Here is a 19,727-nt window from a genome sequence, read left to right on the forward strand (position 1 = left end):
GAATGAACAATAGAGTTCCATCCACGAAGCAGCTGCTAACTGCATAAAACTGTTACCAGGATTAACAGTGCCAGAGGCTGGAATGTAATCAAACTTGGAACAGGTGAAATGGTTATGCAGCTAAGAGTCTGTTCTTCTGTAAAAGACTGTTTTTCCACTGTTTCTGTGACTGATAGGTCTTATGTGTGGCTTGATGGACTTGACTTTAAAATGTCAGCAGTAGGCATTTAGGTTCTTTAATACTCTTTGCTGTGTTGCTGCTTTTCTCTGAGTAACTAAAAAACATTATGTGAATTTGGCCTTTCAAAAAAAGAACCTGCTGAATTTCACTTATCGGGAGGAAAGTTCCTTCTCAGGGGATTAATTTTAGTGTTGCTCGTGTATCTTTATTGCCATTAAGGATTTCTTTGAGTGTTTTCAGAGGGATAGTTAAACTCTCATATGTAATACCAGAGGATTTTCCTCGCTAGAAGTTTTTTAGCTTTATACAACCATTGACATGAGTAGCTTTTATATGGAAGTACCCTTTCTTTGTACATGCTAAAAGTAAAAATCCAGAACCATTGAAAGTTTTTTTCACTTTCCCCAGTAACAGCATAAGAAAGAGAAAAAATAAAACAGAGGGACGTAAAAGGGAAGACAAGATAATAGTTGAGCATTTCATGTTGTTCTGAATGACAGAATAAAAAGATTGTGGAGATGTGGGGAAAACATGCTTGAGCTGGTGTGCTAGAGGATACATGTTAAACTCTCATCAACAGCACTAGCTGGTGCGTGCACTTAATCTGCTGGTATGGGAAGGAAAGGATTCCTGTTAGATTGCAAATCACGCAATGTATGTGTGATTGCCGCAGATCTTTTTGAATGAATAATTCACTGGTGTACTGTAATTTAGCCCACTGAGATGTGATTGCAGCTGTTCCCCTACTGTATATGTGTTTTGATTAAGTGGAGTATATCTTAAACCCCACAAGTGTATAAATAGCCCGTGTATGTGATACGCAAACACTGCATACATGCACACCTAACAAGAGCAGTCTAAGGAAACATTTTGTTTTGGGAATTATTACTTAGATGTATATATTAATATATAATTTATCTATTTAAAAAATCTGTGTAAAGCACTCCCCTTTCCTTTTTTGTCCAGCTATGAAGTTGTCTTAACTGTGGCACTGCAGATACGCTTTCAGCAGGATGCCTCTAGGTTATTAATGAATTTATAATTTCAAAGCCTTTATAATGTTAAAAGTTACTTCTTTTTGTGCTTATTTTGCAGGTAGTAAACTAAACTGCAGAAGTAAAAGTGAATTTTTCCATGCTTGTGCAGAACATGTGAAAGAACTAGAATTGAATATCCAGAGTCTGTTCATGATGTTTTACTCACAAAGTACTCTCTTGTCCTCTCCCCCTCATGATTCCTTTTCCCCAGAAATAGAGGCAGGGAAATTTTAGTAGTTTTGAAAATACTTGTGAGCTCTATTTGAATGCCAAGCAATTTGTGATTTTGACAGTCACCTTATATTACTTTTATGTGTCACTCAATCCTTATGTTCTTATGCTTCTTCTATTTTAACAAACTTGTTTCATACTCAGAATGTATTTATACAAATAAACCCACTTACATATACCCAAAATGTATGTGGTAAGAGCAGTGATGTTTCCTGAGGTTTAAGCAGCTGTTTCAAGTACTTTGTATCTGTGACCAGTGTGTGACATACACAGAAACACGAGTGTCTTTGGGACCCACTTTGGAAAAAAACCAAGAAACTAGTTCCTGGAAAAATAAGGAATGATACTGTTTGTATACATAATAGATGGTATAGGTGCATTTAAGAACTGTAGGGGTGACATTTGGCTCATAAGTCCTCAAAGTGTGAATAAGAAAGCAGCTTTCCAGATACTTCCTCTTTTGGCCTTGTCTGTAGAAAAAAAATTGCCACTTGGTAATAATGGGTTTGAATGTTAGATAAAATCTGAACTGATGCTGAAGTTTAACACTTTTGTTTGTCTAGGTCAGTGTAAAAAAACAGTATGTGGAAAAAAAAATACATTTAACTTCAACTCGTTTTTGAAGTCCAATGTTAGCAACTAGTAATTTTTCAAGTGCAGAACAGAAATGGAGGGAGTTGCAAGGAAAAAAGGAGCATTTCTGTTGACTAGAGTCGGAAAATTTTTTAGGGCTTGGTCAAAAGCTCATTGACGTCAGTAGAAAGTCTCTCATTAACATCACTGGGTTTGGCTTTTGGGGCATATGATGGCCCAGATTGTAATCTCAATTAAATCCGATTCTGTTAGGGAATTTATCCACTAGTGCAACACATTCAAGCTGCTCAAAACTGTTTGTACTAAAAGTTTTCTTAACCAAAGGTAATCTTTTTCATAGACACTTTGTTTTGGCAGAACAAACACATTCTTACTTCCTGTCTTCCATGTTGCTTTATTCTAAGTTTAATGAGATAATTTTTTAGCAATTTGTGTTCTGTTTATGAAAAGACACTTTTTTTTTTTTTTCCTGAAATATTAGGGTTTATTAAACCAGAGACACCAAAAATTGCCCAGGAAAAAAATAAGCACAAATCACTAAAGTCTGTATATCTGTTTCTTTCATACTCTATAAAATGAAAGCAATTTAAAAATTATTAAGACCTTTTTATCCACGTCTGTAAATCAGATCACAAGATGGTCCTGTGACTTTTCTAGAAGTAATACTCATTAAGCATCTGAAATACAAAAATGCAAGGAAATGAGATGATGAAAAAAAAATCTGGAGAATCTGATCAAAGTGAAAAATGTTCATGTTCGCAGCGTTGTATTATGGAGTGTACGTACTCTGCAGAAAGATTTGTTCGAAGACATTGACCTAAGTTTTGCAAAACAGTGTGTGTTAGCAGGTTCTCAGAGATGTGTACAGAAAGGTAGGGTATAAAAGTGACATAAAAGGGAAAAGGAATATGTGTAGAAAATGTTGCTTTATGTTGTGGGAGGCATGGAGTAGAAGGCTCTTACATTAATGAATGCAAGTTTGAAGGCAATGGACCAGTTTTGCTTTCCATTAAAATTAATGAGTAGATCTCTATGGATTCTCACGTGAGGAGGATTGTGTTCCAGGAGGTCACAGTTTTGCCACTGTGCCACCAATGAAAGTCATTAGAACCACCTTTGTGAGAAATAATGTCTCTACAAAAAATAAAAGTATGAAATGGAAGAGGAGCATAGGAAGAGAATTAGAAAACAATAAGCAATTGCTTCACCCTTTATAGACGGAGAACTCCTTGAACTGTGAGTTAAAAGAAGTCATATGATGAAAGGCATTTCGTATTGGTTACTACTTCATTTTACACAAGAACTAACTATCAGGGCATTAAGTACTTTATAAAATCAGGAAATTAACGGTCCTTGTAAAAATTGAAGACTTTTTTGAAAGAAAGCTGCAAAAGAACAAACAATTAAAGGTAATCAATACCATTGTTATTAGGAAACCCATGAGTACAACACTTCTCAATTAGGGAGAAACTGTAATATATGTTTTTCTCTTGCAAGCTGATCTTTGTTCACTTGAGCCTGTAATCTTAGTTTATGCTTTATGGATAGGCTTTGTTCTGGGTGTTTTTGAAGCATTGCATGCCTTTTTAAAGGCTTCAACAGAAGAACAAACAGCAATGAACTCAAAGAACAAAGGATTTTTCTCTCTTTCCATCTTTATTTTTTTCTGCTTTAAGAAAAGAAAGGAGTGTTTCATCTTGGGCTTTTTTTTCCCTTTCAGGAAGTTGATGGCAATAAAGTGATGTCTTCATTTGCCCCGCACAACTCATCTACCTCACCCTTGAAGGCAGAAGAAGGTGGGCGTCAGAGTGGAGAGTCATTGTCCAGCACAGCCCTGGGAACCCCTGAAAGGCGCAAAGGGAGCCTAGCGGATGTTGTAGACACCCTTAAACAAAGAAAAATGGAAGAGCTCATCAAAAATGAGCCAGAAGGTAAGGCCTAGGAAACTATCCAAAATTTTCTGTTTTGTTTTCTTTTCTCCAGATTCTTTGGATATATATACTTCTTAATCTTCCCATTTTCTGCTCTGCTTGCTTTTTCTTAATACCAGAATTGAAGTAAAGAACTCCTATTTCTTGTCTACATTAAAGATTTCATCAATATCCCATCATAGCTAACATTTTTAGCTGTTCCAAAATGAGAGCCTTTGTCTGACATAGTGGATTTTTTGTCACAGTTGCAATAGACACAGCAACCTCCTCAACATGAACACTGTAATTTTAACAGCCTGAGGGTCGTTTACACCACTGATCTCTCTTTCCTCATTTCCAAAGCAAAAGGCAGAGTTATCAGCAATGTCAGTGTTTTTGAGAAACCGTCTAGTAGGCGTGTCATTATTTGAAAGGTAAGAAGTTAAATTTGGAATTTGTTAAAGCTTCTGTATGGAATGTGCTATCACGTCAGCCTCTGTTTATCCGTAGTGCAGGTACTATACAAACAGGCACAGTACAGGCTTTCTGTGCATTATGTCTGGCCACCAAGTTTCAATATTGGCATATATGGGTATCATCTCTGGAAAATCCATTTCTTTTTGAGACTGTATATTTAGTTGTGCTCCACTTGCGCTCTGTGGGCTGAGACTAAGGCAGAACATCTCTCTTCTTAGAAGCCACAGAACAGCTTTTCTTTAAGTAAGATTTTCCATTCTTGCCTATGTGAGGCACAATCAAACCCCTGACTGGAAGTTGAAGTTCTCACTATATTCTCTATAGGTATTCAGCATACATATTTACAGCGAGATTTTCAGGGGACTGTGAGCCAGTTGGTGTTGTGTGAATGTACTGAGCCTTGTTTCCTAGTGCACAGTAGTAAGACTTTACTTTCTTACATACTTGCCTATTCTGTTACAGAAATCTATTTCAAATGTTTAAAAGCATGGCCCTCAGAGCCTACCCCAGTGTTGAAGTATGACTTGATAGCACCTTCAAGAAAGTTTAGGCCAACCTGTATGCTGAAATGAAAATACCGACACAAACACAGCCACATTGTCACATACATGAGTATGACATGAGGACTGCAACTAAGTCTTCTCTTCTTTAATGAGCATGCAGTAAGGGTCTGCTGGGAAACAAATTCTTTGTCTTAGCAATTTTTTTAATATTATGTATAATCATAACATTTCATTTTGCACTAAAGTTTGACTTAATGGTCAGTTTCATGACCTCCCTTGTGACTCTGAATAGAAAAGATCTTTCCTATGTATGGATGAAGTGGGGTGAAGGAGATCAGGCTTTTCATATGAGAGGAAAGAAGAAGGGGTTCTAGGCAATGTATAAGTACACTCCTGAGTATGAGGTTGTACAAGCTGCACAGACTCCGTTAAGGAAAGGCTACAGATAGATATGAGAATGGTTACAGAGCTTGTGCATTATCTCAGCTCTACTAAAATGAAAATGTACAGTACAAACAAAAGATGTACAGCTTTGTGAAGAGACTGGGAGAGAGGAGGGGGAGCAACTGAATGTTGGGCTTTGCAAATGCCTGCAACAGAAAATCTTTTCTTCCCTCTAGCCATTGTTCTATTGTCTTTCAAAGGCCATTAAAATGAACAGCAGGTTGTGATGAAAATTTCATTAAGCCCTAGTTAAATCATTATGAGGGTGCCATATTCATGTCTCTGCTTACTCCCCATCCAGGAAAAAATGAATAGGAAAGGGTTGGGTTGGGTTGTTTTTTTTCTTTCTCCTTAAAAGCGAGCTAACAAAAGTTGAGAAGTTAGAAGAGAATGGGAAATGGGACATGAAACAAAAGGAGGCCAGAGAGGTGAGCTGGCTAGGAAGAAAATTAGACTTGCATAAGAGCATTGAAAGGTGGTGAGGGACAAACGCGTCATTTTGACAAGTCTCCCTCCCCCTTCCCTTCAGCCAACATGATTGTTTTTAGAGTGGCTAATTAAAAAATATATATTTCTGGGTGCAGATGGCAAGACTGTTCTTAGAGTTCCTCCACAAATATGACTCCTTTTCACTAAAAAATGTATGTGCTACTGCAAGCACAATGTCTTCTCTGTTTGAACTCCACCAGAAAATCTACTTATTGTCACGTCTTCTTCATGTAGTGCTAAAGTAAAGTTGTCAGTCATCACTGGTTGGTAGTCAGGTAATTAGCATATTAATGAATTACCCCATGAATAAGATAGGTTACAAGTGGGAATCTTTGGTAGTACATCTAGGTAACGATTCAACAGTGCATGATCACTGTGTATTTCAGTAATAATTTTTAGTCCTGATAGTTTGTGGAGCTTTGTAGGAGAAGACCAGAAATCTTGGTTAAGCTTAGTGCATTATGTCAACAACAGTAGCACAATACTTTATTTCCCTTTGGAAAGAAAAGGAAACATTTGCACCAGTAGCCAAGGTTTAATTAAATCAATTTCATGTGAATCTTTCGAAGACCCGATATGAGCCAGATTCAAATTTCTCTATGTACTCAAAAGTTTATATATTATTTAACTTGTACAATGGGCTGTGTTTGCTTTGTTTTTATTGTTTGAAATTGTCTTCTGAATTACTGTGGGAAATGTGCTTTTGAAGCAGCCTTTCAAATGGCCTGTTTCTTCAAAACCAGGAAAAAAAAAGGGCTGAGTAGACAACTTTAGGTCTTGATCAAAACCTCCTGTCAGTCAGGGAAAGAACTTCTCTTTCTGAAATGGGTTTTGAAGACAAGTGAGATACTCCAAAATATTGATAACAGGTCTGACTGTTTTTAACAAATTGCATTTATATAAAATAAATGATTTGCTTAAATTGTATTTCTTAGGAAGTGAGAGTAAAAATTAGTAAGTTTTGTCAGTAAAGAAGAAGGATTGTTATGAAACAGTGTTATGAAGCATACTGCTCAGGCTTCATGAATGCACACATATATGTATGCATGTATGTAAGCACATACATGTACCCAAACATGAACTAACAGGGAAGCATCACTTTTCACATGAATTGATTCCATGTTGATTTGTTGTATAGATGCCCTTGATTAATGTCCCCTGTAGGAAGGCATGCTACCTACTTATTCCAAAGAGCTTCCCAAAAGCTTGTCACTTCCTTTTCTTCCTTGCATATGTGTTGTTTTTTTTTGCAATGTGTATGGTTTTTGTTTTCATAGGGGTCTATACTTAGCTCTAAAGTGCCATGCTCTTTTTTTTTTTTTACCCCTAAACTTGCCATTTTACTCTTGCTGTATTCATGTGATTGACAATGAGTCATGCTGACACAGAGACATAGAGTGTTTCAGTGAGTTTAAAACTTGCGGAATTTTACTCATTGCTAATACGGTGCTCATTTTTCTTCTCTCAAATTCTGCGGAAAATCCTTATATGCAGCTTTAGTATTAGGCCCCCAAAGGCATAAACCTATTACTGAAGTCACACAGTGTTATTTTACATGAAACATTCTGTCCTTTCTAACTTGAACTTCAGAAGAGGAGTCAGTCCCCTTTTATTCCTGGTATACAATAATGAAGATAATGGAGTGGGTTTGGAGAAGCCTTATATACTGTGACAGACCTCAAGCCCTTGCCCTGGGGGTCATCTGCCGACGATGGGATTCCTTTTGCAGCTAAAATCATTAGGCGAATGAGATACAGGCATGTTTTTCTTCTGTTTTCTTAAGGCATCACAGGATGGCAGAGACTCTCTGTCTGTTCTCCTCATTTGTAGAAATGAAATGGAAATCTCTTTGAAGTCACTGAGCTTGACACAAGTTCATGAAAGCAAAGACCAAAGCAACCACTTAACTTTTTCTTGCACTATTAATGGGATTGGATTGCTGTATTTTAATTTATGGCCTGCGCTTCTGGAAAATTAGATCTCTGAAATCTGTGTAGCCTTTCCTCTAAATGTATGGCTTGGCTTCTGGAAAAAGAAATAGGCAAATAAATAAATTCTCTCCTATTTTTAGAATAAGCTGGAGTACTCCCTTTTTCTGCATCTCCTAACTTTTAATCAGGAATCAATCTTCCTTTTCCATTCTGGCAGTATAAGTTTGGATCAGGTTATGGATCTGTCTGTTTATCTTTAAAACGTACATGCTTCATCGTCTGAGGCCAGATCTGTGTTATTGTGCAGAATTTGTACTATTTCTGGATAAAAGGGATCATACGGGCATCTGCCTGACCACAGGGACTGCGAATATGGGCAGGTGCATGTGTGAGTGCACTCGTTCATCTGCATGGTGTGTGCTTCTATAGTAAGGACCTCTGAAGCTCAATTCAGTTTTGCCACTTAATACTTTGAATTTTATATAAATACATGTATGTAGATATACGTGTCTATAGAATGCATGTATTATATATGTATTTAGACATACATATATATATATAAACATGCACACACAAGAATTGTGTATATATGTTTCATATTGTTCCTATTATATGAAATTTCCATCTAGTAGTCCTTAGGTCTTCTGAGCAGGAACAGTTAATCTCAGGTGTTTAGTAAACAGGTAATACATGTGTTTGCAGGGCTTTAACAGGCAATGTGAATACTAGAGCCTCATGTATTATAGTATGCTGCAATATTCTAACTAATCACTTTGTTTGAATGAGAGGAATGAGAAAGGCCTCCCAGGCATGATTTTTGTCTTCTGACCATCCCCAAAAGGCTATTTGTGTTTGATGTTTAAGTTTACATTATAAATCATAACACCTGTTCATGTGGTAATTTAAATGGCTGTTGTTTAAGCAGTTCTGTAGTCTGTGAAAGTGAAACATACTGAATTTGGGTTCTCTAGTTAAAATAAGATCCCAAAATATCTACTAATGTTATCAAACTTTTAATCAACATATCTTTTAAAGAAATCAAGAGGTTTTCCTCTTCTTAAGCCATAAATTCCAAAGCAGGCCATTAATGGGCACAAGAAAGGAGGCCTTTGAAATGCAGACTCTTGTTTTCAAATCACATCTGATGAGATGGGAATAAATAAAGTGAACAGATTCGGGAAAAGCCTAGGGATACTCTAATTGGTTGAGGTTAGAATTTCTTTTGTTTGGTTCTTCACTGTCCCTTTGACAAAGTACGTGTAGAAGAGGCTTTGTAATGCTTTTCTGCTGAAGGACAAACAAGGATACTTTGCAGTTCGGTACTTTTAAGTTTTGTTCATACATTCCTGCTGCTGTGGAAGGATGCTTCAAGTGCATTGTGGTTCCATGTTCATCTATCCAGTCTGTCACCAGAAAATACATCTTTTCTTGTAGAGCAAGCTATTATCAAACTTCCATGCACTTCTTTCAAAGTCCCTGCCATATGGAAATGTGCATTCATATACTGCTGATAAAAATAAAAAATAGTTTAAAACAACAAAAAAGGTGAAGTTTATGAAGCAGGCCTATGAGAAGAGAAGGCACTGTTAAATGCTGCAGTAGCTTAAACCCTTATTAACAAGAACTTTAACTCTAGAACAGAGGTAGCCTAGTTTAAAGCCCTGCCAGCATTTACTTGCTCAAAGTGTAGTTTATTCGTTACCTTCAGTTTTTAAGTGTTTTCCTTCCTAATAGTTTAGCCTGATAGTCACGGTTTATTTCAGTGGATGTTTTAAAAATTTCCTTAGATTCCCTTCCAAGTCTCTCTTTCTTACATCCTCAAAGGTTTGTAGCTTTTGGATTTTTCTTTTCTCTTTCGATAAAGGCATTTGAGGTGCTGATACAGCATCTTAAATATAGAAGAAAGCATTATGGTCAAATAAGATTCAGGAAACTTGCGCTTTTGGAGAGAAGATGCACTCCCTCTCCCCCTCCGTTTTTAGAATGAAAGCCTTCTCTGATGAATCTCCGTAATTAAAATTTTCTTCCAGGGTATGTTCACTCCATAATATTGGACAAGCAGCAGGCAAAGCAAAATGCTTGATCTCTCACTTCCCATCTTTTACAGTGCAAAATAATTATTTAGATTCCTGCCTGCCCCTAATTTCCCAGGTAGCCAGACTCTTCAGTAGCCATGATTCATTTCAATTGGGACTTTCTAAACTTGCTGCCACGCGTATCCCGCATAATTTTGATGCGCCTGTTCCCCCCCTCAAATGTATTCCAGCTAGATCTGCCTTCATTTTTTGCTCTTTCTTGCTCTCTTTTCTCGCCCTTTTATTTTATTTTTTTTATTTTTAATTTCCCCTCCCCCAGAAAAGCCATTAGCTTTCTGAGCTTTATTTCAGTCCTTGGATCACTGCTAGAAAAACCTCTGACCCAGACTGGTAATATACAAATATACATAAGGGAGTGTGCCAGCTCTTTCTGTATGCTTAAGTGCCGCAGCTTTTGGGGATGTCATTTATTCAAGAGTGAAGAGCGAGCCACCTGTTTCTCAGGCCTCTTGTCCCTCATATTAAAGGTTCAAGCCCTTGCTGAATAGTAACATCTTAATCTGAGCAACGTACACAACATTTAGCTGAAACCTATTTGTTGAGCTAGCAGGGTTTGTGGGAATTTTTTTTCCCTCTGTCTTACCCCCGAGGCGCTTGTCACGACCGTGCATATTAAAATTAATCAGACCTCCCAGGCTTGTGTGACTGTGTGGTTTAACATGAAGAAGTGGATATCAAGCATTTGCCCTAATTAAATAGGCCTGCTTGGTTTTGTTCTAGTGGATACTTGGCCTTTTTTTAATAACAGCTGCTTATGGAGGAGGCACGGCCAGCTCTAGAGTTAGTGGAGAGCTCACTTCAAAGTTTTCCCCACCACCTGCGCCCAGGATGCTGAGACCTGAAGGGCTCCCTGTGTTCTTTCTTAACAGCACAATTTGTGGGAAGTAAGTGGAGGGGGAAGGGGAAAATATGGCCAAATGAGCGGGAGAGCGATCAGGGAAAGAGAGGCGAGGAGCTGGGATGAGCATGTGGATTGGCTTTTTGAAGTTGATTAAGATGACCTGTCATCCTGTCTGATTAGCTTTAGATCTCAGTCTGTGCCATGAGCTATTCACAAGGCTGTCTTGTGTCTTCTGTTTACCAAGCAAGGGAGAGCCTCTAGTATGGCAAGGAGCAACATTTGCAGCAACTCCCACTTGCTTGTTTAGCTAATGAAGTAGCCTAGTAAAAACACTCTTAAGTTTGAAGCTGTTGCTTACTTTTCTTAGTTACGTGTCTGTTTAACGTTGATATTTTTAAGGTGGTTTGAACATTGCCAGTTTTACACGACTGTATGCCTCTCCTGCAGTGTAAATAAGCTGCACTGGGAAGATTTGATCATCTTCTCTTCTCATACAGTTTAATTGTATTGTAGTTTCTGCATTGCCTGAGGAGAAAATGTGCTATATGTGTGTGATTTCTATACTGTACTGCAAAGTATAAATTCCAAAACCACTCAAAACAGAGTAAAGGAGAGGCGGGGTGGGACACCTTAAAACCTGTTAAAATAGTAATTAGGACTGATACCATTTAGCAATTCAACTAGTTGATTTTAGCCAAAAATAGTAGAAAATTTGGAACGGTCAATATTTTTAGACAAAATGTTTGATTGGAAATGATATTTTTTGTTTGTAGATGTTTAAGATGATTAATCTGAAAGAGAAATGAAAACATTTCAATTAGGATTAAATAAAACATTTTGGGTCAGGTGGAAACAGCTTTTCCCCTGACATGGTTTGGCAGCTGAAATGAAAAAATTTAAACTAGTGAAACAAAAATGAGTTTCAAAACCTGGAGAGGTTTTTGGGGTAGTTTTGTGTCTAATGACCTGAGGAGGACATATAAGCAGTTGTTATAAAGACACTTAAATGTATCTGAATGTTATATGCTGTGCTTTTGAGGGTAAACTATAATATTTTAGTTTGAAAAGCTTTCAGAATTTGATTTCCTACAAATGTGCACATTTCTGTCTTCTGAATCCTCAGAAAAGTTTTGCAGCACCTAGGGCATTTTATCTTGAAACAGACTTTGGAAGTTCATGTGTTAGACATACTTGACATGTCTTTGCAGCAGAAACCTGTGAGTCTATTCTAAAAGGCCTAAAAATCTGCAGTCATTACACCACAGAATTTGATTTTACTTTCTATTAAAGGTCTTGCAGTCCAGTACGCTGGCAAAAAGCAAAGCTTTATTTATCTGTTTCCATAACAATTCAAACGCTGAAGTAAAACCCAGCAGGTAGGATGACACTCCATTGATTTAAAAATTTATTGCATGTCCATGCAGTAACTTGTTGCCATCTTTCTCTCCCTCTCTCTGAGTATTGTTATTATTCTTCCTATCTTATCTTTTACTTCAAACATTGGCACAATCCAAATGTAAAGAACCATATTGACACTGCCAAGCATCTGTCTGGCGCTTGACAGCATCATAGAAACCCTTCCACTGTTTCATCTGGGTTGCTATTGGTTATTTAGCTACACAATACAAACGGTGCAGTGTGGGTGTATATGAAATGGAAAGAAAGGTTGAGGTGGGGGGAAGGAGGCCTGTACAAGTAAATACGTCTTTCATCATATCTTTTGTTTGGTCTGTTTGCTGTGTTCTATTCAGTAGTCAATAGAAGTTATTTGATGGTTCTGCAAAAGGGTAAGAAACCTTTTCTTAAACTTTCATTCTCCTCCATTTGTCTCGGTCCAGAAAGTTCTGCTTTTGTTTTTCTTGCCTTGCTTTGTTGTCACCTGCCTGTTGTTGAAGGGTTTAATCGTTGCTGTTTAGCTGATGTGATGTAAGTTGATACTTACGAAACACTCCTTATTGAGCCATGATCTTGTACAGGTGAAGTGGACATTTAGAGAGCTTATGAAAGGTTTACTGCAGCGGTCTTTGGGGCAATAGAGTTCTTTCAAGCTTGTGTTCTCATTTATTTATTTAGCCAGGGGATGAAAGTGAAAAGTGAATGAATAGAAAAATCAGTCTGTGCTTTCTGCTGAAGAATGCCCTGTTAGCACTTGTGTGACTCGGTGAGGCTCTCTGAGATGTTTAGCCTTGATTTAATTCGTATTTAAGATCTCTCCTCCCAGCGCATTAATATAATGTCAATGTAGAATGCATTGCATGGTGTAATTACTGAAGAGAGCAGTAGTTGGGAAAACAGACGGTAATTGAACACATGGCTGTTTATTACAACAGGACAGTGCTCCTACGCTGGTATTTAGGGCATTAATAGGGAAGAATTGATTTGTTGTTTTAAGATGAATTCAATCACTGTTGCTTAGGCCTTTGTTTGTTCAGGCCGAGTTATGCTTTGTTTGTGTTATGTGCCCAAGAGGTTTACACACCACAGCATGGCATTAGTCATGCAGAGGGCTTGGGAGCAGAGAGCCATTTAAATGAACAAAGGACATTTTTCTTTTTGGCTCTGTTTATCTTCCTCTCTAGTTTTGTTACCCTCTAATCTATATCCATCTCTCTCCTCCTCTTCCTCCCCCCTCCTTTCCACCTCAAACGTTTTTGATCAATGCAGAGGTCCTCCTGCTTTCTTCCTTCCCCCTCCTCTTTATTCACCCTTCCAAAGACAAATGGAGCTCTGACTGACAGGTGGCAATGCGGGGTTGCGGCACAGTGTAAATAGAGTGGTTGCTCCCAAGTTTGTGTAAGGAAGAATTGGGGTTGGGGGGAAAAGAATCTACAGCTTGGAGGAAAATGATTGATTCCAAAGTGGGCAGAGAGAAAATGAGATGTGCCAGTGCATGTTTCAACTGTGGTGTTCTGGAACGAGGGAACACACACACCTTTCGTGGCTCCTGCGGGCTCGCACTCTGGTTGGGCCCTCTGGAGGCCCTCTCCCTGGCTTTCAGCAAGCCTTCTGCCCTCTTCTCCTTTCTACTGATGCGAGTCAGAGGGAGGAAGGGAGAACCATATGACTGAAGTTGAATTCCTGGTCTCCCTGTTGTGAGCAGCATGGTTTATATTTTAGGCTCATTGTGCTCAGGAGGAATCTCGTCTTGATTTATTTCTGTGTGTGGGAGAGTTAATAGACACTTCAGAATGATGTGGGACAAATTCTGCTCTAAGATTCAAGTTCACAATTCCTGTTGAATACGCAAGAGCTTTAAGAAGTCAACATTTGACCCAATACAAGATTTGTAAAGAACCCAAATGAATTGGGTTTTTATCCCTATACAGGCAGGGATTAGGCCTGTTCCTAGAAAGAGTATATTAAAAGAACTGAAAGGTAACAACAAAGTCTGTGCAGTCATTAATTGTTAGAGACTTGTATTTCCTAGGAGGTGAGATACTTGTATCCAAGTAATACAGTACATGAGGAATTAGCACCCAGGCTTGCCTATAGAAGGGATAGAAAATACCAAATTACACAGCACAAGGAAGAAGAGCCACAGATGTGTGACACAGGGAGTCAGATTCTCCCTGTCAGAAGTATCAGTTTAGCATGCATGTTTATACACTGCAGCATGCAGGGAAGAATATGCACCTCAGTTGTTCATCTGAGCCTTTTAGCCATAATTAATTAAATTATTGAATCTCTGAATAAATAATAGAAGCACAGGAGATGAGAGCTGGAAATGGATCTGAAGTCCAGCAGTGTTTTTATCTGTGCCTGCAATCATAGGCAATTGGTTATGTACGGGGTATTCTACTTGGCCGTTCCTTCCAAATCTTCTAAATAGCTAGGACATGTAGTTGCAAAGGCCCAGCCCATATGCCCAAGGGGAAATTTCCTTCTCACTTCAAAAAAAAAACCCAAACATTTATTGTATTGCACTGCCAATAAGCAAAAATGACCACAGCTAAAGATTTATAAAGCCCCGAAGTTGCAACTGGTGTCCAAGAGCTTTATCAGAAAGGAAGGTGTCTCTCATGATTTGGAAGTGGTTATCCAAGTGTCCTGTTTTTCCAGTAGAGTTTGGAATGTTGTGCTAGTTTTGTACTGTAGATTAGCCCATACAATCTCAAGGTAAATAGTCTAGAGACAAAGATCATATGGAGGAAGTAAGCCTCTCAGCTTCTTATGCATCCTTGATCCTTTTTTGCTAAACCCTTTCTTTTTTCCTTTTCTGTTTTGCCCACAACACATACCCCATTTCAGTAACTGAGCATCCTATCTCCTGCAGAGTCTGGCACCGGGGTGGGGCTGGGGGGCAGTCAAATAAGTCAACAACTAACCAGAAAAGTAGTTTCAACTGTAGATATTACCATGCATTCACTCAGTCCTATAAGATCACTGTCTTGCTGCAAAGTCTGAAGCACATTAATGTATTTTTGCTGGGATGTCTATATAATAAATAAAGCAATGTATTTCCAAATTGTTCTCTTTCTTTGTATGTGATATTAATATATATGAAAATGAAACTAGAGGACAGCAGGCTTTTGCTAATGATTTTCAGCTGCAACATTTCTGGATTCCACACTGAGCTCATGTACAGCCTTAATCAGCAATGCTGGTTAACTAAATATGGAGACAGTTCACTGAAGATTATTTTATTTTAAGTCTTTTTTATGCATTTCCTCTTGCTGTGTCATCTAATTGATTCACAGCTCCTGTGAAGCTTTGGGGTATAGGATGCATATCCAAAATGCATTCTTCCTTTGCAGGTTTGGTCAAGTCAATTCTGTGTGAGTTCTGAGGAATTAAGAAGCTGTCTTTGGGAATCATTCTGTAACTAACCATAAAATTATTAGATGAATACACGTGACATAGGGGTTTAGGCAATAACCTGTTCCTTCTACTGAAAAGGAAAAAAATGCAGTCCTTTCAAGATGATCATGTTATTACATTACCATTTTACCAGTATTTTATTGCTAGACGTGTTACTGAATGGGAGAACGCAGGTATCCAGTGGATGTTATATGGTATGCATGATCCAGTGTTTCAAAGTAATGGTCCCCACGGAAGAGAAAAAGCATAATTAGAAGTACTTTCTTACATTGCCAGACTGCAAAATTTTCCCAAATTCTCTATGAACTCCTTTTGTTGGTTGTTGGTTTTGTCCTGGCCTTGTGCCTTAAACATAGCGTGCAGCAAACTGCCATTAAAGTGCTGAAGTGAGTTTAGCTGCTAGTTACATTTCATCCTTGGTTTCTCACGTGTCCTTGCTAACAATTGATCTGCTAATATTGGAAATTATAAATGTTCACCAGAAATCAGGATAACTCTACCAACCACTACACTCCTAAGTATTTTCAGGAACAAGCAAGACAGTATACGGCTATTTTTTTAACTCACCTGCTTCAGCTTTTGTAGTAGACAGGTTTCTGTGGACATGACAGTGGCTTCTGCATTTGCATAAACAGGCACCAATATGGGAAAATGAAATAGGGAGACAATTTTTGTAAGCTTTCCAATAAAACTCCCTAAGGGAGATTAAAAGATGTGCTGTAGTATTCTGCAGACCATCTCTTCTTCCTTAGGATGCACCTTTGAAATCTGGTTAATCTTGGGGTAGTGAGAATACTAGAGGGGATTTGTTTGTTTGATCAATTTATTTATTTATTAAAAAATCTTGTTCCTACTAGAAGAGGACATTGGGATTCTTCAGGCAATCCCAGGTAGCTTTGCTCTCAGGCTGAATGCATTCCATAAATCTGTCAGTTCTTTAGCTTAATACTGGGTCTTAGTGTATTAATTCAAGGCTTTCAGGGATCTAGGACACAACATGTGCCAGGAGTAGGAACTAAAATTAGAGGCAGACTTTTGGCTGAGAGAGCTGCTTGAGGGTACTTGGGGTGAAAGAGGAGGGGAGAGGCCTGACGTCAGTAACAGCCCAAGGACTGCAAGATGTCCAGAGCATCCCCTCAGACATGGGTTTTTCTGCAGCACAGACTTTAGTGAATGACCCTTCCTTTTCTGTCTCATCCCACTCACTGATAAAGCACTTGATGGTGGGGTGGGCTCCTTGTCAAAAGCTTTCATAGTTCACTTGTTAGAGCAAAGTCCAGTTCTTGGTATAAAGGGATTGTGATTGTTTTATCTTTCCTCGCTTTAAAAGTGGTATGAAAACTTAAATAGTAGCTAATCTTTTGCAGTATGCACCTAAAAAAATAAAAATTTTGTGAAACAAAGTGAAATCCTCATGAAGGATTCCAGGTTTCCATTCACAGAGAGCAGCTCTTGATGATGTAACCGAATGGTAAAAAAGAGATGAGGCGAAATAGGGCTGAGCGACAAGAAAATTGCTTCTTCCTTTCTTCCTCCTTCACTTCAGTGAATATATTTTACTATGTAAAAATGTATGCTTTTAGCTGTATGCAAGAATCATTTTGGGGTAATTTTTATATGTATATTATAATTCTGTTAAAGACCTTGAATGAGGAATAATTAGACATTATTGTTTGGTTATGTAGATTCTCTTGTGATTCTTTCTTGTTTACTTCATTTAAACTGTCGATACTGTTCTTGCCATGTAGAAATGATGACTGTGTTACTTCATGAATATAAGATTACAGGGACCTTGTTTTAAATTGCTCGAGCAGTTGTTCCTCTTCTGTGATCATTTCAGGCTATCTGAAACATACTCTTCTTTGTGAAAAGATAGTCAGAAACACAAGTTCATAGACATTTAGCTTTACTAAAAGATCTTCAGTTTCTACCTTATCCCGGCTTGTCTCTTTCTAATAAAGTCATAAGGCTACAATTTGTCAATGGTGTGGAATTCATATAGACATAAGAGGCGGTCCTGGTCTAAATAAGATACATAGCACCCATTCTGCAATACGAGAATTTTGCCTTCTATTCAAAAAATAGAAAGATTTTTAGTTGTTATTGTTAGGAAAAAAAAAACTTCTCTGAAATCTGTGAATCTAAACTCTGATGCTTTGCTCCTATTCATGTACAGCACTTTCTTTGATGACTGTTGGAGTTCTGATCTCACAGGGAGAGGAGAATATTGGAGTTGAGATTTCTTGAACAGAGCTTAGGGGATAATATTGTGTTTAGTTTGTTTCACAAGATGCAGGCTAATCAAAGAATAATTAATAATCAGAATGCCAAGGTCCTTATTCATGTAAAAGATCTGGTATTGAAGTCCTCAATAAAGTAACACTCAAGTGGAATTCAGTGAGAATTTAAATCTAACAAATGCTTCAGGATTTGTCCCCAGCTATTTTCTCCCTGTCAGCTTTTAATGAGCATCCCATAAAAGTGTTTAACAATTGTACTGACTTTGATTTTTCAAGGGCTTGGAGAAAATTGCTTGCTCAGGTTGCAAAAAAAAAAATAATGTTGAAACCAAAAAAGCACATTTTTCCATCATGATGTCTAACATACTGTAAGCAGATTCAAAGACTGTCTCATGTCATGCTTTCTCATAGGCAGTATGTTAGGGACATTATAGCGGAGTATTGTATAGAATTTGCCAGGAGGAAGAATTACAGCTGATAGATGGAGGTATTTTAGACCTTATCTTAAGTTCTTGGGATTGAGATAAATTTTTTATAGAGCGGTAGTTATAGATGCCAGTATTTTGTTTGTTTGTTTTAGAAATGAAAAGGGGGAAGAACACTACAGTTAAGATCACCATACAGAGCGTGGTGTTTAAATGCCATGATTTTGTGTCAGAAGAAGCAGCTAGTGTATCTGGATTCATCCTTTGCCTTGCTTTCCTCGATTGTCACTGAGAGCTCCCAGGCTGAGACAGATGGTTGCTGGTTTAGTTGTGTGCGTGGGAGACAGGAACTTCCACATGTGATTTTTTACCATTTGGTAGTAATTAGTTTGTTGTATAAATTAACATTAACTGAACCATTCTTCAGGCATTGTTTGTAATTATCTTCTTTGAGCCTCTGAGTTATGTAAAAACCGGGGAAGAAACTGCTTCTTATTTTATACAGGGAAAGGACTCTATCATTAAGTGGAACAGAACAGCAATTATCATTGCGTGCCCAGTAGACTGAAAACTTTGAAAAACCCTTTAAAAAGGAAGATTTTTTTTTGCCCTGTAAATATTAATAGAAATTACTGATGTAGAAGTGCAGATAGATTTTATAAAATTTGTAAGAATGAACTATGAAAACGGACAGTGGTGATCGCAACTTCCTTACATCGGTATCATCGTTAATACTGGCACCTGCAACTACCACTGCTGCTACTTTGATGCGTGCTCATAAGGAGTAGAGGATTTCTTTATTTTTTAAAATATAAGTTTTCTCAATTTCATTCCCATTTTTCCCCTATTTTTTCAGTATTTGCTGACCTTTTTATTTGGTTAGGGGTTTTGGGCTGTTTTGTTTGGTTGGTTGGTTTTTGTTTTTTATGGTAGACAGTCAGGATCTTATATCTGCATATTGGGCAATGAACTGTTGTTAGTGCTGGTTTTCTCTGGGGATTTCTGTCACTTCCAGAAACCAGCCAAATTGGAATTGTCAGGAGAACAGCCTTTCACATGTTCCTTGGCACTTCTGTTTCCAGACTTGGCCAGAATCCAGACATGCAGAGGTTCGTGGATGTGAAAAATAACAGAGAAAAAGCCCTCTGGTATTAGCCCGTATTTTAGTAACGTATTGGGAATCTCTAGGTTCATTTGCTGGAGAAGTTCAATGCTTCAGCGAGTAAGAAGGTTTTCTATTTCATTAGACTACAGTTCTCTTTCCTACCCAGGAATAGGTGAGAACTGGTGGCAGTGTCCATCTTTTAGTGTAGCTCTCCTGCCCTGGATACAAAGCTGGCAAGATGGGCAAGACGGCACTGTGCAGTGAGTCCTCTCACGTATAGGCTGCAGTAGTAAACTCAGGTACAGTCCATCACAAAGCACTCGCAGCTTCATTAAAATTAATTTAGTATCCAAAGTATACTCTCTAGAGAAAGGTTCATGTGGCTTGAGTTTTAAAAAGTCTTGG

At 38.0% G+C, this 19,727-nt stretch overlaps 1 protein-coding gene across 25 annotated transcripts in view; it reads left to right on the forward strand.

Annotated features, from left to right (window-relative positions):
- The window catches only part of SOX5 (SRY-box transcription factor 5), a 650,561-nt gene that overhangs the window by 420,712 nt on the left and 210,122 nt on the right, over positions 1 to 19,727 (forward strand). For all 25 annotated transcript variants that reach the window (XM_062616810.1, XM_062616809.1, XM_062616815.1 and 22 more), the window contains one exon: positions 3,764 to 3,974. In XM_062616810.1, the coding sequence (XP_062472794.1) occupies positions 3,764 to 3,974 (211 nt within the window). The remainder of the gene's footprint in view (positions 1 to 3,763; positions 3,975 to 19,727) is intronic.

Source organism: Pezoporus occidentalis, unplaced genomic scaffold (assembly GCF_034315485.1).
Source record: "Pezoporus occidentalis ecotype Australia unplaced genomic scaffold, CSIRO_AGI_Poc_V1 ctg19, whole genome shotgun sequence".
Taxonomy (NCBI): domain Eukaryota; kingdom Metazoa; phylum Chordata; class Aves; order Psittaciformes; family Psittacidae; genus Pezoporus; species Pezoporus occidentalis.